This window comes from Gymnoscopelus microlampas (assembly GCF_963454915.1).
Source record: "Gymnoscopelus microlampas genome assembly, chromosome: 11".
Classification (NCBI taxonomy): domain Eukaryota; kingdom Metazoa; phylum Chordata; class Actinopteri; order Myctophiformes; family Myctophidae; genus Gymnoscopelus; species Gymnoscopelus microlampas.
The window spans coordinates 27847001-27870801 of record NC_139948.1 but is presented as its reverse complement, the minus strand read 5'-3'; the positions used below and the strand labels follow the sequence as shown (position 1 = coordinate 27870801).

Below are 23801 nucleotides of genomic sequence, written 5' to 3'. Positions count from 1 at the left end.
ATTAGAGAGAAGAGCGATGGCAGAAGGAAACGATAGAGAAGAAAAAGTGCAGATCGGTGTCACAGGGAGAAGGAATGACTCATTAAAATGACAATTACAGATGTGACAGAGGGATGGTGGGTTGGTAGATAAGTGATCTAGAAAAACGAAAGGATCGAGGGAGATGAGGAGAGCAAAAGAGAATGTAAGGGACAGAGCGAGAGAGAGAGAGAGAGAGAGAGAGAGAGAGAGAGAGAGAGAGAGAGAGACAGAGACAGAGACAGAGAGAGAGAGAGAGAGAGAGAGAGAGACAGAGACAGAGACAGAGACAGAGGCAGAGACAGAGACAGAGACAGAGACAGAGACAGAGACAGAGAGCCCTATTTAGATGATCTATGGCGCAGGGTGCGGGGCGCCAATGCGTTGGAGGTGTGTCCAGCTCCAATTTTTTCAGTTAAACAGCACATTGTCTTGTCACAAAGCAAGGCACATGCCGCAAAGGGGCTGTATTTAATCTCTGAATTAGTCATGGGTGTGTTTTGGGCATAATACAAATTAGACTAATCAGAGTAGTCTCCCATTCCCTTTAAGAGCTATAGTTGCGCTTGCACCATAGCGCTTTGTTATTTAAATGATGGATTCTGCAATTCTCTGCGGACGAGAATTGCATTCGACCATCTACAAGAGTAGCATTAATAATGTGAGGAGACACAGGGGAAACAAAAGCTTCACCGAGACATCACATGGAAACGAGAGGAGACCGCATAGTGGCAGTGCTGCTGCAGTCAGAATCACGCCTTTCTCCTGTAGTCTAAAGTTCAAGAGACATCTGTGATATCTTGACAAACAGTATCAACTTTATAATCACATGCTCATTCTCAGTTATGTTCTTTATTTAAACCACCTTTTAAAGCATGCCCATGCGTCTTGTGTGTCCCATGCATCCGTGCGGTAAAGCTCCAAAATGGATATTGACGACTTATTGCTGTCTGTTGAGCAGAGACAGATAAAGAAAGTCAGAAGGAGATGAATTCCCAACATTCTTACACAACGAGAGGTGTTTGAACTAATTTGGCAAAAAAGTTACTCACTGAAATAAATGTATCTCTTTTTCTCTCCCATTCTCTTCCTCTCTCCTCACCGCTTGACTTTGGAGATGCAAAGCAGTGGCTACTTTATGTTTTGTTTCTTAACAGGAATAATGAAAAATCAAGTCATTGAAAAATGGTTTCTATGCCAATTCTGAGCACGAAAACATTGTCCGTGTTTGGTACCTCCCAGCCCTATGCAATATATGGATAATATGATCATTATTTATTATTTAAACTCCAATGCTGAGTCTCTCAGAAATGTCATCTACCATGTTGAACTTGAGTGTTGAATTTGTATGGATTTGGATTGCAAGCAGTGGGTGTGCATAGCAAACCCACCTAGGTAGGCGCACATCTTAATAATGCACTTTCTAAATAGTAAGGAAATACCTGTTCTGTCCCTAAGATAGCAATGCGCCAGCAATATGCCAGACCACACCTCATTTAAAGACCAACAGCACCCATCAGCGCACAGATGAGCCAAGTACATATGGTAATTATACAACGTGGGCGCTGGGTGTGAAAATGACAGCTGCATCGGTTGGAAACTAGCAATGACAACTGCATTGCATTTAGCGCCGATTTCAGCCGGGTGCAAGATAGGGCCCAGAGGGGGAGAGAGAGAGAGAGAAAGAGAGAGAGAGAGAGAGAGAGGCAGGTGCCTCTGCTGGACAGAGGGTGAGACTGCGCTGACACTCAGGTTGGGTCTTTGTTACTAGTCTATACTCCTCTCTCACACATTTAAAATTCAGGCTCAGACTTATGATGAACGAGCACAAAGGAGTCTGGTGGTCACTGGATGACAAACCTTTTAGTTATGGGACTACCTCTTTAACCACTGCACTGTTCCAGTCTTGCGCCATTAAATGGAGAGGATTGGCTTATTGGCTTATGATGGACAAAAGTCCACCTACAGCTAATTCTGCTTCCTGTTTTCCCCCAGCAGCTCTCAGGTTTATTACTGCTCTGCTGCCCTTGCCATGTGGGCCCGATCAGAGCATGCTGCCCGACCCTGGCTCCTCTGGAACTCTGGCACATCTGGATGTGCACCTATGGAGGCTGTTGACACAGCAGATTTACTTGAGTACTTTACTTATAAGTACATATGACTTTCTCTCAACCATGGATGTAAAGTTAAATACGGTACAGTACAGCATCCAGCTCAGTGATACAAGAAGGATTTGTTCCATTTTGTTAGAAAAGCAAAAGTGACAATTTACTGGTGGCAACAGATGCACACCTGGGATGTACAGCTGGAGGTATGGACATTTTTACCTTTTCTCCAGTTGTAATCAACTTGTCGCTCAAGTTAGACACAGCCCGGCCCACTTTTACTGCCTGTGAAAGGCTTTTAGTGCAGCTGGATTGATCTTGAGCCCAAGAAATGGAAGAATTAATTCACACAACTTCAAAAACTACTTAAGATAAATAAGGACTTTTGCAAGTATTACTAGATTGACCAGACAGACAGACATGCATCCATTCCATTTTGTTAGCAGGTAATTGCAATTGATGCATGGCATTTACAGCTGGAGGTATGGATATTTTTACATCTTACCTAGTAATCAACCTGTGAAAGGATTTTTAGTGCAGCTGGACTGATCTTCCCCACAAGAAGGGGAATAATTAATTCACACAACTTTGAAAACCAGTACAACTTAAGTTAAATAAGTTTTACAGTTTTACAGCCTGAGAATTGTCACCTGTCACCACTCATTTGAGATGGACAGTAGTAGAAGTCATTCTACTATAGAATGTGTGTGCGTGTGTGTGTGTGTGTGTGTGTGTGTGTGTGTGTGTGTGTGTGTGTGTGTGTGTGTGTGTGTGTGTGTGTGTGTGTGTGTGTGTGTGTGTGTGTGTGTGTGTCTGTGCGCACGTGTGCGTGCCTGAGTGCGTGCATGCATGTGACATGTATTCATAAAATGTGCTTATTGTTATATTTATTTCAAAAAAGTCTAGTGTAGCTTGAGTAGATTTGGGTATCTCAGAATCAGTTGTATTGGATGTGTATAATGAAGTCGATTTGACTGTTAATAAATATGCTAAATTATTTTCAAAAATATCTTAGATAAAAGCTTTTATCCATTTGCCAAAGCTTCCTGACACCCCTCTGCCACCCCATGGAAAACGTGCTAGAACCACCACTGTTGCCATAGTTGTGGACACAGTACACAACCTTATTACTTGAGTCAAAGTAATAAATAATGTACAGTATAAATACTCCTTGTGAAAGTGAAAGGTATCAGTATAATTTTTACTTGAGTACATTTTCTTTTTTTATATAAACACATTAATGTAGTTGTTGTTTTAACAATGTGTTTGCAGAACCTGGTAACTGAAACCACCTAATGAATGCATTGACTTGCTTGTAAGAGCCACAAAGCATAATACAGAATCACATACGAATTGGTTGAATAGAAATGCAACCGAATCAAGAAAACGGATCGCCATTTTTTTAAATGAGTGAGACAAACAATAAAGATTGTTTTAATTTACAACCAAGCAAAGCTTTGAACAAGGAACTGCAGTATCTTTTTAGTTTGTTTGTTTTTCATTTTGAGGTAGCCTAAAGTCCACTTAGTTTCTAAAGGTGAAAAGGGCAATTTTGCATTTAATGTAAACAATTTGTTGGGAATTGGGAATGACTCTACTATACTGTCCATCTGAAATTAAGTGAAACAGGCATCTAGTGGTCTAGGAGTTCGAGGACAATCTTCCTCTATGAAGACTGTATGTAGGCCAGAAAGTAGCCTGGCCGGCCTCCCTCCCTCCCTACCAGCTTCCCGCGACCCCGGCCACGGCACCAGCTTCGATTGACCCAGAAGAGATGCTGACTCATACCACAGCTGAGCTGAATTTTCAGTGGTCTAGGTGAGCGAGGCAGACCTGCCCGTCTCAGCATATGATGGGCTGAGTGCCTCAAGAAACTGATAACAGGCTGGGAAAGGCCGTTCTCCATAATATCTTACAGTTTTTTAAACACTCTCAAAATGCGCTTATTTGTCAACAATACTCTATAGACTATAGACTATACTTCTTTGGCCTCAACCTAGAGCACTACAGGTTGGCATAGAGTAGGAAAACATTACAGCTGAAAATTACTTTTTTTTTAAAACAATACTGTAGGGTGGCTTTATGAGACAATATAAAACCCGAGGGGGGGGCACAGCTGCTTATTGGACAGCAGGTGGGGTGGGGGGCACACCTGCTTATTAGACAGCAGGTGGCTGTGTCAACAGCCTCCAGAGGTGCACATCCAGATGTGCCAGAGTTCCAGAGGAGCCAGGGTCGGGCAGCATGCTGTGATCGGGCCCACATGGCAAGGGCAGCAGAGCAGTAATAAACCTGAGAGCTGGCTCTATGCTCTTCATGTCTGTTTAAAAAAGACTAGGTGTCTCTCTATCTCTATCTGTCTCTTTATGTTAACGCTCTCTATTTTGTTAACTCCCTGCGCCTTCACACTCTTTCTCTGTCTCTTTATGTTGTTAACTCAACTCTCTCTCTCTCTCTCTCTCTCTCTCTCTCTCTCTCTCTCTCTCTCTCTCTCTCTCTCTCTCTCTCTCTCTCTCTCTCTCTCTCTCTCTCTCTCTCTCTCTCTCTCTCTCTCTCTCTCTCTCTCTCTCTCTCTCTCTCTCTCTCTCTCTCTCTCTCTCTCTATGCGTTTTTCTGTCTGCCTGCCTGTCTGTCTGTCGGTTAGTGGGGAAAAGTTACAGGTTTTGGTGTGGGGGGGGGGCTAAAGGATGAGGGAAGGTGAGCTATTAGTGGAAGGGAGAAGAGTGGAGAAGGAGAGGCGTCTAGACAATCAGCATCCAGAGGGGATGGGAGAGGTGAGGAGAGGACATGTAGGGTGAGGTGAGGAGATGAAAGGGGCAGGAGAAGATGAGAAGTGGTGGAAAGAGAACCAGGCTTTCACTACATCACAGTAAGCCTCAGTGTGGACACTTTACAGGTCCACTTTGGTCCGTTTTTACGAGTTTTACAGGATTTTTACTGTGTGCTGGGAATGGGATAGAGTGGGTCTGGGTGACGTCCATAGGGAGAAGGAGGTGCGGGTGTAGAGATTGTGTGGCTATGTCAGGTAGCCACGGGACACAAGGTGAGAATTAAGGGACAGCAGAGAGAAAGGAGAGAGACAGAGAGAGAAGACAAGAAAGATGGGTGGAGAGGTGAAAACGCATGGGAGGTGATGCTCTATACATGAATGATAGACAAGTGAAGATGTATTCTATTCTCTTCAATTCTGTAACTTTTCCAATTGAATCAAATCTTCCCTAATGTCATATCATTCTATTAGCTTCTAATTATGTATCTACTTTTTTAATCTTAATCTAATCGAATCGAATCCTGAAAATTTGTTTTCTATTCCAGTCTGTTCTATTCTTTCTAATCTAATCTAATTTATTCTGATACATTGTTTTCCCCTCTATTATATTATATTCTAATCTAAAGTAATTTATAGTGCCTTTTTCCAAAGCGCTTTACAAGTTTATTTTAGTTAATTTCCCATTCACACACCGACAGAGTGAATCATGCAAGACACCAACTTGCTCATCGGGAGCGTGTTTTGCTCAAGGACACTTCGGCACACAGCCAGGAGGAGCTGAACCTTCCAATTCCAAGACGGTCTACTTCCTGAGCTAAACCTAATCAAATTAGCTATATTCTATGCTGTTCCAATCCAATGTAATCTAATGATTCTATTCTATTCCAGTCTAAAGTAATCTAATTGATTCTAGTCTATTCCAATCTAATGTAATCTAATTGATTATATTCTATTCCATTCTTAGGTAATCTCATGTAACTGATACTATTCTAATCCCATCAAATGTAATATAATAGATTCTGTTCTATTGTTATTCCAGTAATCTAATCAAATTAATTCTATTGTATTCTATGCGTTCCAGAGAGGCAGAGGGAAAGGAGCGCTGGCATCTGGGCGTGTAGAGAACAAGGGAGGGTGCAGATGGGGGGGTGAGAAAGACAGGTGAGGAAGACTAAGGAGGAGGAAGAGGAGAGTGGATGTAACAACCGTACATCTGGTGTAAATCTGTCTGTCTGCCCCCCCATGAACTACCTCATACTGAACCAGACGTCAGGCCTCTCTCCTGTAATCACACAGGACAGAAGGAGGAAGGGATGATAGGGGGTGGGTGGGCAGCTAGGTCGGACAAATTAAAAGAAAAGTAGGGGCTAGGGGGAGGGGGAGGGGCGCAGAAAGAGAGAAGGAGGTTGAGAAATGTTGTGAAAATCCCACGGTGATGGGCAGAGGACACGGGAGCCTTATAGGAGGGAGGGGAAAACAGAGGAGAGGAATAAAAGGATAGAGATGCTAAAAGGACTTTTAATGCACCTCTCTACACAATAAAATCCTCAGTGTTAATTTATCCATGCGTAACTCAGAGAGCATCAACATGCGTTAGTTACCAAATGGACCCTTACGGGTTACATTTTGCACACTTTCTGAGTTAAACAAGTAAGACGCGCGAACGCGGGAAGCGAACGCAGCTTGAAAATAACAATAAGAAGAGTAGAAAGGAATGACATGGAGAAATCTCAAACTGTCCTCAAACTAAGGCGTTTTTCAACTTGCCATCCGGCCTGAAATATGCACAAATGACATGGAATTCTTAGATATCCCAATAGATGAACTTGTGTAGATGCTTTTAGATGTGTTATTTTTGACTGTACAGTAGCTGCTATATTTCTCTCAGAGGAGTGTAATTAGTCACACAGGGGCAGGCGGATTTCAGCCACACTGAGATCTGTCAGCAGCCAATGAGAGCGTGAGTCACATGGGGGCGCGGCTGCACACAGGCAGTGCACACAGACAGACACACAGACACACAACCCGAGCACGGTTTCATAGTAAGTTCCACTTGCGCGGAGGCGCAAGTGGAACTTCGGCGCGCCTCCTTCCGCTGCGTTCGCAATGAACACTCTGGATTTCACAGCACATCATCAAGTCACACTGCGACAGCAACCAGACAGGTTGGCTAAAGGTGACTCTCCACCAAACAGACTACTTCAGACTACAACAGACTACAACAGACTGGCTGTCTGTTGAAGTCGGAAGTAAAAAGGTCCTGCGCAGTATTTGCAAACTGTCGGCCGACGGCATATTGTTGTGCGCATGTGTCAGAGGAGATCACATGAAATAACTCTCCATACCAGGAGGTGGAAGCAGTCTGCAGTGCCCAGGGGGGCCGGAAGCTAAGGCAGCATCTTGACCAAAACCAAAACAAACAACAAGACAGGGCAGAGCAATGTTGCGCAGCGCTACTAGTCGTAGACGAGACGTTAATTTGTTCCACATAATATAAGCCCTATATCCTGACAATACCCACGTAAGCCCTGACATTTGTCATTGACAGAAATGTACATGGCCATACAATATATATGTGGACCTGTCCGTCAAACTGAACTAAATATGGTGAGCTGCTATTCAGCTAGCGCTAGCCAATGATGCTAGGCCTATGTGTAGGATGTCAATACGGTACAAAACGCACACATGGATAGTTCTGTTGGGCTTTTATACAAGCAGTCATTTAGTATGCATATTATTATGTATTATCGTGATAACCCGTCACTTCTCAAAAGCCTAGTCATAGCTCATAGCAACAGTAGCAGTGTATACTAAAACCGCCTCAACAGAGCCTTTACCCCCTCTCTCCCCGCTCTTCACCACCTCGCAGCTATCGACGGGCTCTACCAGTCGGGACCCGACCGAACCTGCTCGGTCTGCGTTCAGCGCTATTCTAGTAGTCCCGACCCGACGGCACGGCAACATCTACAACAGGTTGTCGGCAGGAGACACTTTCCAACACCTTCCGCGGCCGATGTCGGCGCTGTGGAGAGTTGGCTTAAAGAGAGGCATTAGGAAAAGTGGAGCAGTGGAAAAACAATGGGACGAAGGGACGGAGAGAATGAACGGGAGGAGGGAGGGGGGGGGGGGGGGGGGTAAGAGAGCGATGAGGCAAATGTGAGAAAGTGAAGTGAATGAATAGAGTATGGACTTGAGACGGAGGGAACCGAACGTGAGAGAGCGAGGCAGTGGGAGGGCGAGGTGCAGTGGGGTGAGTTTAAAAATGTCCACATTCTAAATGGGCAGAGTAAATTGAGACCAACGGGGTTGTAAAATAGGACACATAAATTTAGGCCTCTCTCTATTTTCTTCCCTCCCCCGCTCCTCTTTCTCTACCTCTCTCCCTCTTTCTCGCTCACTCACTCTGTTAAGGCAAGGGGAACACACACACACACACACACACACACACACACACACACACACACACACACACACACACACACACACACACACACACACACACACACACACACACACACACACACACACACACACACACACACACACACACACACAGAGAGAGAGAGAGAGAGAGAGAGAGAGGGAGGGAGGGAAGCAGAGACAGGAAGAGAGAAAGAGAGAAAGAGAGAAGCAGAAAAAGAGTAAAATAGTACAATATTGAAGGATAAATGCAGGCAAAAATTAGTACAGAAAGTGGGGAAAGTTGATGTGAATAAAGGGAACACATCAGACATGAAATTAAATGGACACTTCGAGACCCCGGCATTCTATAGCACCTTAATTTAAATATATCTACAGTAAATTGTGTCTCGGATTAATTGCAGTTACGCCCGGCATCTTAACATGTGTCTCCACTGATCCGATTTCACTCCCCCGCTCAATATGCAAACAACCCGATAATGTACATCACTTCCACAATGGTCACAATGGCAATTATTTCCTTCACAATGCCTGATGTCGCCCTGACCAGCCGGTACGAGTCACTGTTGCAGCAACAGGGATCGCCCTCCCCACCTCCCCCACCCACAAACACGGCCAATTGTGTTCAGTGGAGATACCTGTCCAAGCCATGGAGGATTCAAACCCCTTGTCTCCGCAGTGGTGGGCAGGAACTTTACCCCTGCTTAACCCGGATGCACCCAAAGATGCATTTTAATGTCTGAATGGGATCACTGACCCATAACTTCACATGTCCTGCAGTAGGTGCATTAACATAGTGGATTGAATGGCAGTCATTAGAGGAGAAGGGAGGGTAAGAGAGAGAGAGAGAGAGAGAGAGAGAGAGAGAGAGAGAGAGAGAGAGAGAAACAGCAAGAAAAAAACATGTCTTAAAAGAGTGTCCATGCACACAGGCACTGAACAAAGGAGCCCACTCTGTTCTTTAAACCACTTTCAACCTGGTGTCCCTATTTTGTAAGGTGAACATTTTCCAAAACTTTCCAATATGTTCTGAAACCATCTCACCAGCTCACAACACATCTTGATGTGACACGTTGTGAGCTTGTTGATTGACTAATTTAGCTGTTGATGAACATTTTTTTAAGTATAAAATAGAGCTTATGTGGTTAATTCCCTTATCATTTACAAATACCCCCTAATTGCATTTGTGCTTTAGCAGGAACACGGTGCTGCCAAGCTGAACAACACATTACATTAATAGAGTACAGGACCTCGATGATTAGTGCTACAATTGGTGCTATTGTTGGACATTAATTGGGAAATGCAGGCACATTTATGTCCAGCTCAGTGGATTTAAACCCCCCTGGAGAGCGAGGGACTGTTCCAGAAGGAAACGAGGAGGCCTGAACGAACTTCCTTTGTCCAAAAGCGCCAAGTCTCACAACCAACAAAAAAAGGACCATTCCTCCTCCTGAGTAAATAAAATGGGGAGGACTGTGCGTGCGTGCGTGCGTGCGTGCGTGCGTGCGTGCGTGCGTGCGTGCGTGCGTGCGTGCGTGCGTGCGTGCGTTCACCTCAGTAATATGATTAAATGTTTTAACTGGCATACCTCACGCACACACAGTAAAATCAGTTAAACTAACGCTGAGGATTTTACTTTGCCGGCAAACACAGATGCGAAGACACGGCATGTGTGTATCTTTGTACACACACGCACAAACACACTCACACACATGCGGACATCCCCCCACAGCAATTAGCCCTGGTTCAAAATCATTCGGCCCATTTCACTTGAAGAATTTGCATACAATCATGATCAGGACCACACACACAAACACACACACAAACACGGGCAAAAAAAGAAAAGTCCAAATTGTTTGGACAAAGGTTAATTGGTCACGTTGTGCTGTTTTGTTCATCATCAATGCTGGTCCATCACACAAACAATGCCACTTTTGTCTACACACAATACTCAAACAGTCAATCGTGTGTGTGAGTGTGTGTGTGTGTGTGTGTGTGTGTGTGTGTGTGTGTGTGTGCGTGCGTGCGTGCGTGCGTGCGTGCGTGCGTGCGTGCGTGCGTGCGTGCGTGCGTGCGTGCGTGCGTGCGTGCGTGCGTGCGTGCGTGCGTGCGTGCGTGCGTGCGTGTGCAAACACACATCAGTGTGTTACTGACTTCAAGACCTCAAGAAAAGCAGTGCAATAAGTGCGAGCAACCACTACTCCGTAACAAAAACGTATATTGTGCAAAACTACTGAAAACTTTTCGGTGTATTAACAGTGTTTTCCAGAAAATTAGAACAGCGGCTTTGGAATGGAAGGAGGTGTTGTCATGGCAACAATTCATTATGGATCTTGTTAAACATTGTTTACACAGCAATCTAATAATGAATATTCACACATTAATGGTCCTTCTACCACGTGTGTGTGTGTGTGTGTGTGTGTGTGTGTGTGTGTGTGTGTGTGTGTGTGTGTGTGTGTGCAAGCGTAAAACATGATTCCGGATTAGCTTCCCTCGGGCCATCGAGGTTGGCTGCTTTTGCTGTTTGCATTAATTGCTGAAGCTCTTATGCTAAAATGTTATACAGTACAGGCATGGATGCTATACACCTCCATTTCACCGACCAACCTCCATACACATTCTGTAGATTAGCGGTACATAATATATTGGTGGCCTAGGGGGTTGGGGCTTTCACGGTTATTTGTTCCAAGACACGCTGAAGAAAATAGCCAGTCATGTCTTGGTAATGTGTACATTAGCCAAAGGTTCAGAGTGTAATGGAGACAGTTTATTCAACAGCCAGAGCAGACAGACAAACAGACAGACAGGCTGGGAGGTGCAGGAGCTCACATGAAGACAAAAGACTGCCTATTGGCTACTGTAGGTGCACACACACACACACACACACACACACACACACACACACACACACACACACACACACACACACACACACACACACACACACACAGACAGACAGACAGACAGACACACACACACACAAACTGTTGGATGCCTTTCCCCTCTCGCCCCACTCTCCTCTTTTATCTTGTTCTGTCTTTCACAGATGCTGCTGCAGCTGCACTCTATCCATCTCTCTCCTCCTCTCTCTACATCCCTCCTCCATTTACACTTCCCTTCCCCTCTCTCACGTGATGCCGGCTACGTTGGATAGATAGCAGCACACCTGCAGCAGCACAACTCTCTAATATCTTACTACCTCTCTCTCTCTCTCTCTCTCTCTCTCTCACTATTTTCTCAGACATACGATCACACTCATCCCCTCGTTCTCACCGCCCACCGTTCCCTCGACCCATTTTACTCATTGATATGAATGCAAGTGGCCTTTCTCTCCATCTATCAATCTTTCACCCCTCCTTTTCCCACCTTTCGCTCCATGATCCATCTCTCTCCTCTTCCTCCACCCTTCCCCTAAGTCCGCGGTAATGCTATAAAAAAACACATTGTTTCTCCTCCCTGTTCATCCATTTAACCTTTTCTGAAAATTATCTTTTCATCGTCACCGGCAGTAACATCACAGCTGCATATTTCAATGTATTTGCTACTGTACTACTCTGTACATTATGTAGCTTACTATGCAGTTATTCAACTTGCTCTGCCTAATAATACTTCTTCTGCTACTGTATGTACAGTAGAGAGACTACAGTAGTAGGCGCTGGCACTAACCAAGTTTCTTTTTTTTACGTCTATATTTTTGATAGAACACAAAACATTCAATATTATTGCATTGAGACCTACATAAATCTGTACGGTGCACTAATGAAATGTCTGGGACAGCCAACCCCGGCACAAGCAGGGAGCCCTGCAATTGGGAAAAGGCACGCTGGGTAAGAGCTAGCCGGAAGTAGTGGAATTTGGAAGTACCGCCCAAGGAAGTTACATTGAGGCTTTACAGATCTGTTTTACATTCCCGTGCATGAAACCTGTGTTGTGATTGGTTGTAAAAGACAGTTTACGGGGGGAGGTACATAAGCCCTATAGACACGCTCTGTCTGCATTTGTTCATATAACCTTTTCTCCTCTGAGATGAGAAAAGGCTGCGAATGAGGCTATAGGGAAGTATACTTGCATCACTGCCTGCAGCAGGTGCATTTAGTCAAGTTTGTTTGCATGAAATTGCCTTTTCAGTTCATTAATGCACATTTCAGTTCAGAATGTTTCTTGCCGCAATGGCCTGAGGGAAGTTTTATTGATACAAACATTCACACAGCTTTCTACAATTACAGTTAGGTTAGTTTATTTCTGACCTTTTTAGACAAACAAGGATAGTACAGTACATATTGATTTGACAAAACTGAAAAACAATTGATTAATACGTTTACTAATCTAAGTAAGAAAAGAACAAATCAAAAGTGATTTGATTTTTATTAGGATTCAAAAACAGCATCTCATGGCAACATGAGATAAAATCTAGAGCATAGCACTCAAAAGCATTACTTAAAACACTTATTTCCAAAGTGGTCCTCGGTGTAAAACAAACAAACATTACAACACATGGAAATAAATAGCTCTAAAATAAACAAGAACGATAATAAAATCTAAACCATTCCCCTAAAACACAATAAAATAGAACTAAAACAATAAAACAAGAAACAATTTAAATAAGAACAGTCTGCATGTTTACCCACATGTATTGAGCTTATTACTACTGCAAGTTCATCATCAACTCCACCTACTGTACAAAGCCTCCTATACACTCCTTTTTTAAAACAAGACCGGTGCCGGCCTGCTCGGGGACCACGCAAGTCAGAAACGACGTAAATTGTGGAAGATGCATGTTGGTAATGCATGCCCCACCCAATTATGCATTACCCGTTGTACCCGTTGTCAGACTACCCAGTGCGGTACCCATTTACCACAGTCATAAACGGACACCAGCCTTATACACTTTAATTTCTAATAGGTTTAAATGTCTAGCAACATATGCAAAGGTTATACAACTAAATTATATTATGCATGCATGTTTGTCTGCCTGCACAGCAACTGTACAACATGCCCCAAGTGTACCTACTACTACACTATCTGCAGTTGGAGAGACATCCACCTCATCTACCTCTACCCAAGTACAGTCTGGGGGGAAAGGATAGGGACACCTTTGTAGTCCCGCTCTGGATATACAGTTTCAGCTTCACCCAGCTGATGGCTGCTCAGATGGTTATGATGAGCGCTTGAGGGGGTTAAGTGTCTTGCTCAGGGACACTTCGACATATAGCCGGGGCTGGGATGTGAACCAGGTACCTTCTATTTCCCAGGCAGCCTCTCTACCCATTCAGCTACGGCCACCTCACAGGAAGTGAGTACAACCAATTATATAATGCAGTAGCACTTTTATAACCAATAAGTTTTATGTCCAAGCATTCACAATGGGTATGTAATTATACTTGCATGTTTGACTGCCTGCAGGTGAAAGCACAGCAACCATTTAACCTGCCCAAGTGTGCCTCTTATTACTCTATCTGCAGCTGGAGAGATATCCACCTCATCTACCCAAGTACAGTGTGCAGGAGGTGATTCTGCGACAAGAAGTGACCAGCAGTCATTCATTTCCGAAGGTAGCTATACTTAAGCAACATGGATCAGCGAGATGCTTGGCAACAAGTCACTGGCAACAAAGTTATTTTTGAACATTTGCCCAAAATAGGGATAACAGCCTTAATGTGCTTAATAATGGTGATTAACACTTCCACCGCCAGAGGTTAATCTCATAATGTACTCACCAGTGCCAAGGTTTTATTGTTGTTTTTTGTTTTTTTCACGTCGCCATAGACCTTGTTAAAATCCGTAAGATTGAGCTGTGCACTGTTTGTTTACATCGTGGACATCTGCCTGGTTCGAGCAGTGAAGACCACATGTCAAACGGTGCCTCCATGTTGTAGTTAGAACGGTTTATGTTAAACAGTGATCACCGAGGAGAAAAAACTACAAGGAGAAAATTGAGTTAGAGTGCGCTTTAGAATGGAGGCCGACGGGATCGGCAAAACCGGATCGAAAATAGTTCTGTTTCCGGTGGTGTTACACGTAAAAAAAAAAAAATGTTTTCGAAAAAAAGGAAAAAGCACCCGGACCGTAGGGCTACGGTCTCGGCGCTTAACAGTTGGATTTAATGGACCATAGGACTACGTTCTTGGTGGTTAATGTGTTAATGGACATTTATATTAATGCATCAAGAAAATGAAAACGTAAAACTCCAATGAATATAGCAAAGAGGTTACAGTACTGTATGTCAAATACACAAAGTGGTGAAAATATGATGGGAAACAAAACAAACATACAGTATACATAGGAGACATCGTGTAACAACATGCATCAAGGACTAGTAAAAATTACAGAAGCTCATGAATATTGTAAACAAACTTTTTAACTATAGCTTTTGTAAATGTGAAATGAATCAACACTGAGCAACTCCATGGCCTATTTCCTGCCTAAAATGTTATAAGAAACTAGGCTATTTTCTGTTGTACTGAATAGGTGAAATAAAGATTGCTTCTAAACAAGCTGCAATTGCTCTTCAGCACATCCTCAAAACTACCATGCCCAGAAGCTGGCTTCAAGTGACAAGTAATCCAACAGTAGGCGACAGCAACACAGTGACATCGTAACACATACCCTGTACTGAAAAAGTGACTGCTGGTGTGAGGTTAAGGGTAAGCCAGCATCTATTGACCCCTTTGACTGACCAGCCATGTCTGATAAGAAGAGAACAGAGTTCGTATAGGACCCTATAAAAGAAGCGTACATTTTAACAAAACATTAAAGCATTAATTTACCATGAGTTCCAATATGCTGTAACAGTTAACCACTTTCAACCTGGCGACGGGTTGTGAACTTGTAGATCTGCTACTTTCGCAATTTTTCATGACACTGTTTTTTAATAATAAAAGTATAAAGTAGGGCTTAAATGGTTAATGAGACCAATCGATTTAGTTGATTATTTAAAAAATCTATTAGATGTTTTTTGCATTGATTCATTGAATTACAAAACATTATCCCAAAAAAACATGCTATTCGATTATTTGATTAATTGAAAAAGTAATCGAAAAAGTAATCGCAAAGAAAATAATCAATAGTTGCAACCCTAATGAGCAACGCTGCATGGTTCTCAACAACACTGCAAGCATCATTTCCGGATGAGCACTGCACTAGTTTTTTTTAATGAAGAAATCTTTATTGGAAACTATAAAATGGGAAGAAATTTAAGATTTAAGAAGCTGCCTTATATATTCAAAGAAGAACAGTCTGTTCTGCTTTAGCTGCAAGCTATTCTTTAAGAAAGACTATACACTAATCAGTGCAGGACTAAACAACTGGAGGAATTTCCACCAATTACTCAAAATGCAGAAGAACAGTCCAGAACAGAAGAAGAAGCTATGCAAGGCTTACTCATGGAAGGACTTATAGTTTCACCTAGAAAAGAGGAAAACTATTGATAAAATAAAAATCACACCCTGTGTGAAGAGAGTGGTGCCTTTGATGAGCCCCGTATTGTCATCACCCGTGTTGTCATCAATGTTTGTTTATTGGCCATACATACATACATACATACGGACGGACACACGGACAAAGTCAGATATAGGAGTGGTTGGCACCACTCAAAAATGGCACTTATGGAGGCTGAAGTGTCACATGGGTGGATGTGTTATTTTATTGAAGTGATTACATCATTTGAGCGTGTTGTTGGCTAATTGTCAAAGTGGGGTTTGTTAGCGGCGCTAGCCGCTCTATACCTTTAGGTATAGAGCGGATATTAGCCCTCTATACCTGGCTTTTGCGTCAACGTTCTGATTGGTCAGGCTCGCCAAGGTTCTGATTGGTCAGGTCCGTCAACGTTCTGATTGGTCAGGTCCGTCAACGTTCTGATTGGTCAGGTCCGTCAACGTTCTGATTGGTCACTATTCATGACATCACTATGTTACTATTCATGACATCACTATGATGTCATGAATATAGAATTAGATGTCTATATAAACAGAAATATTTAATAATTTCATTTTATTATTCATCTGGCTAAAGTCTCCTTCTAGGTAAGTTATTTAAAGTTAGATCCTCAATTTAACTTTATCTTGGGAATCTTGGGATCTGTCCAAGATTCTTCCCAATATGACGAATAGAAAGAGAAAGATACAATACAATCTTTGAATGATGAACAGACGAAGGGTGAAGTAATAGAAAGTCTGAGTTCGGGGATCCAGTCATCCGTTATGCGAGAATGGTTTGACAAAGGAGATCTAGTGTCCAAGAGTCCTTTCATTCGGCAGCCGAAAAACGCAGTCATTGACTGCAGTTGGTTGTAAATAAATTTACAGAGATTTAATATTGTTTCTCTAGTAGAAACACATATCTATGACAAAATATATCAAAGGCGCCGCTACCTTCACACAGGTGTGATTTTTTTTCTCAAAGCGGGCTAGTGTGAAAATCTGGTGAGGTGACAGCATTAGAGAGCAGGTTGGAGGAATTAGGTGGTGAGTTATGCAGCGTTAATGGGAGGATGGCATGCACATGCGCCAAGAGGCTTCAGTGGCATGCCCACGGATGGGGGGCGGGCCATGTGTCTGCTTTAGTAGTAATTACACCAAGTCACCAGATAGAATTCGCCCAGTTAGAAGTTACGCAGTAAAATCAAGCGTTAATTTATCAAATTGTACACTGTCATAGTTAACATGAGGGTTTGACTGTGTAGTAGTGGTACTATTGTGTTGTCTTGACTTGCTCGCTATGTATCTGTGTGTCTCAACACAGTAAATACAAGACTCAAACTCCTTGTAGATGTGTACGCGTGGAGGAACAAAACAAAACCAAAATGTTATTCGGACTGTGATTCAAGACGACGCTCCGGGATGCACTAGCCCACTCCAGAGGGTATGGTTTTTAGGATAATCGTGTTGCATTCCTCCTATTTCCTCTGCCGTTTCAAGCCGCACCAATAATCACAATGCTGTATTTCCCCTCCACACTGTCTCTCTCTGTTATCGTCCCACACCCGCTATGTAATGGGAAGGGAAAGGTTGCCTTGCCAACTGCAGCGGCAGCGCTTGGCCTTCAGAGGGAGGGAGGATGTGTGTGTGTGTGTGTGTGTGTGTGTGTGTGTGTGTGTGTGTGTGTGTGTGTGTGTGTGTGTGTGTGTGTGTGTGTGTGTGTGTGTGTGTGTGTGTGTGTGTGTGTCTGTGTGTGTCTGTGTGTCTGTGTGTGAGTGAGAAAGAGAGAGAGAGGTGGAGCGAAGCGGAAAGATAAACACCTCATATCGCAATCCCTATTTCCCATCTCTGTCTGCTGATTTCCTTGAGTCACAGTCTGAAAACAACACACATCACCAGCTTCAGCTTTCCTTTAGCTCCCCAACCTTTCATTCTACCTTCTTCCACATTTACTGTTCTCTCCCCTCGCTCACTTTCTCTCTGTTCAGTGTCTTTCCTCTTCCTCTCTCTGTCTCTCCCCCTTTCTCTCTCTCCCCCTCTCTCTCTCCCTCTGTGTGAGATGTGTCTAAAGCCTAATTCATATCCCTGGGATTCTGTTGACTCAGCGCTCCATGTCTTTGTCCTCTACACTCAGCTGTCCATCAAGAAACCCTGCATTGCCTTCCATGAACCCACATCTCATTTACTCACCCCAGGGCACCTGTTCTACCCCTGTCCAACCCAGTGTCACGGCAAAGTGTGTAATACACCCGCTAGCACAGTTGGACTTAATGTCAGTCAGTGTCATGTTTAGCCCCGCTTAAAGTGAAACATACACATTTCAAGGCATCAGCCTACGGCATTTTTTTTGTTGCTCATTTCCATTAGTGTGTATATTTCACTGCATGGCCAAACGTGACATTGACAACATTAGATAAAGTGGACCAATGAGCAAATTTTGGTATGATACCCTTATGGGCCCATTTGGTTACATTTGTACAGTGTCAGACAGTCCTAAATTTGTAGGTGCCATAGCCCATTTCGTTCTGTCTCTCTTTTTCATAAAATAACATTTATTGATTTAACCATAGGCCTATAATAGAATGTAGTATAGCAGGATGCTTAATATTATTCTTGTTTAAAAAAAAACGTTTTCAGAGCAAAACAGCAACTATTAACTGATATCAAAGCACTCTATATGACGTCAAATCAGAGCACTCTGTAAATCGAAGCAGATTCTCAGAGCGCATTTCTAAATGCCCCCTCTATTTACCACGAAAAGCAAGCAGGAGAAACTGAACAGTGATCACACAACAATCAGTGCAGTCCATGGTACTTTTTTCCATTGCGGGTCACGGGAAGGGACTTGGAAGGGAAAACGTGAAAGTTGAATTATAAAAAAAAGAGTGTTGTAATGTACATTTGAGGTGACGGAGCACCTATTGAGGAAATGGAGAGCATAAGGCAGGTCCCAGAGCTGAGCTCAGATATTACGGTAAATAAACCCTGCTCTTAGAGGTAAATTCATTCTTCTCTTTCTTTTCTTTCTCACAGGTTAGTCTTTCTGCCAATTTTCAATTCCCCTTGTACTGTAGTCCCATGGTCGCAGCTGACCCTACTGGTTGGTTCGTTAGGGAGGGTGTTGACGAGCAGGTGTCACCCCCGATACACACTCCGATACCAGTTACTTCTTTTTACCAAACAGTCGGGAGTCTCACTGGATGGACATGACGAGGTACATGCTGTTCTTTTCGGTTCAACTCCCCACTGAACAGGTGCCCTGACCAACCTGTTGGAGTCACTAGCGCAGCGACAGAGATCGCCCACCCTGCCCTGCTTCCCTCACATGAACAAGGCCAATTGTGTTCATTGGAGCATCCGGCCAAGCTGGAGGCACCGTAGAGGATTCAAACCCCCCAGTCCCTGTGATAGTGGGAACTTTACCCCTGTGCCACCCAAGTACCCAACACTGATGATTTTACTGTATACTAGATAGTCCTGTCCTGTTGAAACCCCTCAAAAGAACCCCTCTCTCTTTCTCTCTCATGATCCCCTACTAACGCCTTTTTTTGGCGCTCTATTGTCTCAGCCCATTAGGCAGACACAAATCCATTTGGAGAAAGAGCCTTAGAGCATCCTCTCTCTCTCTCTCTCTCTCTCTCTCTCTCTCTCTCTCTCTCTCTCTCTCTCCATGGGCAGCCAGGAGACCCAAGACTCTGGCTTGTGGCCTGGGAAATCCATTTAAACCGCTGCCACAAAACACATGCACTTTCCCATCGCCCAGCACACTCGGGGCACGTGTGCTTAATTAATAATGCCTCCCCACACACACACACACACACACACACACACACACACACACACACCCACACCCACACCCACACACACACACACGCATCCCCATCCCTCCACCCTGGCCCCCCACAATGCCCCCAATGCCTGCGTCTTTATGAGCAATAAAACACATCCATAAATTTCCACATGTAGTGAGGCGATACGGCAGGTGGAGAGCTGCTGTGTGTGTCTTAAATGATTTATGTGTTTTTAAGATATATGGTTGCAGAGGTCACTGACACGTGTGTGTGGCCGCAGTACACAGGGGCACAGGGAATGGAGATTAAACCAGGGTGGAAAGAGAGGGGAGGGAGTGTGTGTGTGTGTGTGTGTGTGTGTGTGTGTGTGTGTGTGTGTGTGTGTGTGTGTGTGTGTGTGTGTGTGTGTGTGTGTGTGTGTGTGTGTGTGTGTGTGTGTGTGTGTGTGTGTGTGTGTGTGTGTGTGTGTGTGTGTGTGTGTGTGTGTGTGTGTGTGTGTGTGACTACGTGTACATGCGTGTCTAAATGGGATTGGACATCTCTCTCTCCCAGGTGTGTTACACAGCTACATTTTACTGTGTAATGACAGGGAGTAGAGAGAAGAGTCTCTGTGTCTCTGTTGCTACAGCGACCTGTTGTCGGAGAACCACAAGAAGAAGAAGAAGAAGAAGAAGAAGAAGAAGAAGAAGAAGAAGAAGAAGAAGAAGAAGAAGAAGAAGAAGAAGAAGAAGAAGAAGAAGAAGAAGAAGAAGAAGAAGAAGAAGAAGAGTGTGTGTGTGTGTGTGTGTGTGTGTGTGTGTGTGTGTGTGTGTGTGTGTGTGTGTGTGTGTGTGTGTGTGTGTGTGTGTGTGTGTGTGTGTGTGTGTGTGTGACTACGTGTACATGCGTGTCTAAATGGGATTGGACATCTCTCTCTCCCAGGTGTGTTACACAGCTACATTTTACTGTGTAATGACAGGGAGTAGAGAGAAGAGTCTCTGTGTCTCTGTTGCTACAGCGACCTGTTGTCGGAGAACCACAAGAAGAAGAAGAAGAAGAAGAAGAAGAAGAAGAAGAAGAAGAAGAAGAAGAAGAAGAAGAAGAAGAAGAAGAAGAAGAAGAAGAAGAAGAAGAGGAGGTCCTGGTACCATACAATACCAATATAGACATAGGGATTATTTGACAGTGGCCTCAGTTTAACTCTGTCACTCCCACAAGCCTCCATTCAATCCCTTTCAAGGCTTTTCAGAGTCCTTCTAATACATCTGCTTTAGTTTGTTGTGAGACTTTCAAATGAAAAGTTCATCATCCAGCAAAAGAAATAAAAAATAAAGAATGTAAGAACACAAAATGAGGACCAGGGCCAAAGTAGAGTGGAAGCACACAGCATGAGAGAGGGTCCAATCCCAGATGAGTTGAGATATAGAAAGAGCAGATTGCTTTATCCCATTAGACGAGGCTTGGAGTGAATAGGCGTAGAGACCTATCTCTCTGTTCTGCTAGCTATCTCACACTGATCCCATCTCTGGCATCACCACTGTTGGCATTTTGTCTTCCAAGCCAGCCATTGTAGCTTAACACTGCCTGCCTGCCTGCCTGCCTGCCTGCCTGCGTGTCTGTCTAGAAACCAGAGCTTATTCACCTGTTTCCTAGGCTGTGTGTTTTCCACTTCCTGTCGGATTTCATTGGATATCATTAGTCATCTGACCAGTTTCATTGGATTTCATTGGATCAAATCGACAGGAAGTGGAACACACACAGGAAGTGAAAAGCCTAGGAAACAGGTGAATACTTCCCTGATCAGAAGGCCAGAGATGAGATGAGATGAGATGAGATGTTGCAACCAGACAAGTCAGAACCACTTATTTGTACATACAACTGTTTTTACAGGGAAAGAGATTCAAGGTTAAGCAATTCTTAAATGCCACCATCAAGGTGAAGCTTGTTCAATTCAAATCCCCACCCCAATAGCTCTGCAATACAATACACTCTCTCCGCCCTCTCTCTGCAGGAGGGCATTTACCATTCCATCTGCTGTCAATCATCATTATCTGGTCCAGCCTCTACTAATCACGTTCCTCTGCTGGCAGATAAAAGCTGTGTGTGTGCGGCCAGCGAGCCTCTCTCTTTCAGATCACCTGCTGTTTGTGTGCTTGCACTTGTGTATTGCTAAACCCAGAAATAGTAGCTAACAATTGGCCAGCCCATGGTGCAAATCACAAGGTCGGATTTTAAGTCTTCTTTTATATTGTTTTTTTTATCTTGTTTTTAGTTGTAGTGCGACCTCACTACTTATACTGTATCTCTTACCTGTATCTGTGTTTCATCCTTATTGGCATGCATGCTGCTATGATAACTGACTCCCTCTGGATCAATAAAGTCTATTTATCCTACTTGTAACTGTGTGGTTAACTGTGTGTACTGTAGGCCTGGCACTGGGACAGGTAAGACAGAGGCCTACATAGCTGTGACACGTAGGTGAATTAGATGGTAGACCTTTATTAATCCCGCGAGAGAAGTTTTACCCAGCTGATGTCTGCTCAGATGGTCATGACAATCACTATAGGGTTTACTGTTGGTGTTAAGTGTCTTGCTCAGGAACACTTCAACACATATACTGGGCGGGTCGGGGGCTAAATCTTTGATGAACTTCTGGCAGCCTGCCTCTCTTCCCACTAAGCAACGGCTGCCATATAGACATGAGGTGAGGGGTGGTTGCCACTAGTGTATTTCTTGAACAACTGATGGAATAGGCAGGAAGGCAGGCTTTTGTTTGGACTCATTAGTCAGACTGTGTTTTGTTTCTTGCTGTTTGGGTTTTTTTTGTGTTGTTTTTTGCAACACCCAGGTACCTGTGGCCTGTTTTAGTGCTTAGTGTTAATCTAATTATATTGTACATAGTACACTAAATACCCCTTGCCACAATGTACAGTAGCACTTCTTCTGCACCATCAATCTTTGTCTGGTCATGTTTCTTTACACCTTACACGCTCAATATCTTTTTCACTCCATAATTGTATTAAAATATGTTACATACTACCTTTATACCCTCTTAAGAGTAATAAAAACTGGCATGAATAGATCCTGTTCTTATTGTCTTTGAATAAATGTAGTAATTTGATTCCCACACTTTACAACATGCTGGACATAGCACTACTGCTCCAATACTCCACCACTAAGAGGAAGTGATATAAAGACAGTCAGCAAGAGGTGATGGGTTACAATTAGACAACTGAATCTTATGTACAACATTTGGGTAAGATTAGGCAGCCGACTGGTTCCTGCAATACTAGTGAAGGAAACCGAGAAAGTAGCAGCAAGCAGCATGAGGGACTTCTTTCATTGCTGTCACAGTAATATAGATTTGCCACCACTAGGCATGCCCTAATTATACTTATACTGTCTGACAGAGTAACGTCATACAGCGTCTCTCTTTCTCACTCTCGCTCTAGGACAAATGGTAAAATATAGTCAAGCATAGTGCTTTGATGTGGTGTCAGATGGACTACACGAAATAGGAAGTGCCACTTAAATACATTATGTCGGATGATCAAGTCAAGAAATGTGGATATATAAATGTGGATAGATAGATATACTGACTGACTTGTAAAGACGCACCTTTTTCCCTATACACATCTACTTTCTAAAAATATTCACAATTGCCATTTTCCCTCCACAAACGGGTGTGTCATCCTACCTTGGCGGCCATGATCATGGACGACCCCCCGCGGACACCCAGGATGGGGATATGCGTCTGTGCCGAGATGAAATCCAGGATCTGGGCGATGGCCTCCTGCTCTGTGTCGTCGCCAAACACGACACCCTGCAGCCAGTGGTCCGTCATCAGGTCACAAATGCTCTTGATGATGCTCTTCGGGTCCGTCTCGTTCATGGTCAGCAACTCCACGTTGGGCGCCATGTGCAGAAAGTCCATGTCCTTCTCGCGTGCGCCAGCCAGAGCCATCTCGCTAGAGTTGCCCACCAGGACCACTGCGATGCTGAGGCCCCGCAGCATGTTGGGCAGCAGGGCCAGGTGGTGGGGTGGGGGCTGGGCGATGGGGATGTAGTGACCGATGCCGCCGCCGCCGCCTCCCCCTCCTCCACCTCCCCCACCCTTGTCTCTCCGTGAATGGCAGGCGGGGGGCAGGTGGATCAGGAAGAGCAGCAGGAGAAGGTGGGAGAGGCTGACAGAGGAGACGCGGGTTGGCCGGCGGATAGACGGAGGTGGAGGCGGGTGGTGATCCAGGGGCTGCACCTCCCTCTCCTGCGGGGCTGAGGAGTTGGAGAAGGCCCTGGGGTGGCT

At 44.0% G+C, this 23801-nt stretch overlaps 1 protein-coding gene across 1 annotated transcript in view; it reads right to left on the bottom strand.

The window, feature by feature from the left end:
- The window catches only part of grin2ba (glutamate receptor, ionotropic, N-methyl D-aspartate 2B-a), a gene marked incomplete at its 3' end in the record, with an annotated part of 126964 nt that extends 103436 nt beyond the window's left edge, over positions 1-23528 (bottom strand). The window contains exon 1 of the mRNA XM_084073064.1: positions 23196-23528. Coding sequence (XP_083929190.1) covers positions 23196-23513 — 318 coding nt within the window. The 5' untranslated portion in view covers positions 23514-23528. The remainder of the gene's footprint in view (positions 1-23195) is intronic.
- Between the last annotated feature and the right edge of the window lie 273 nt (positions 23529-23801).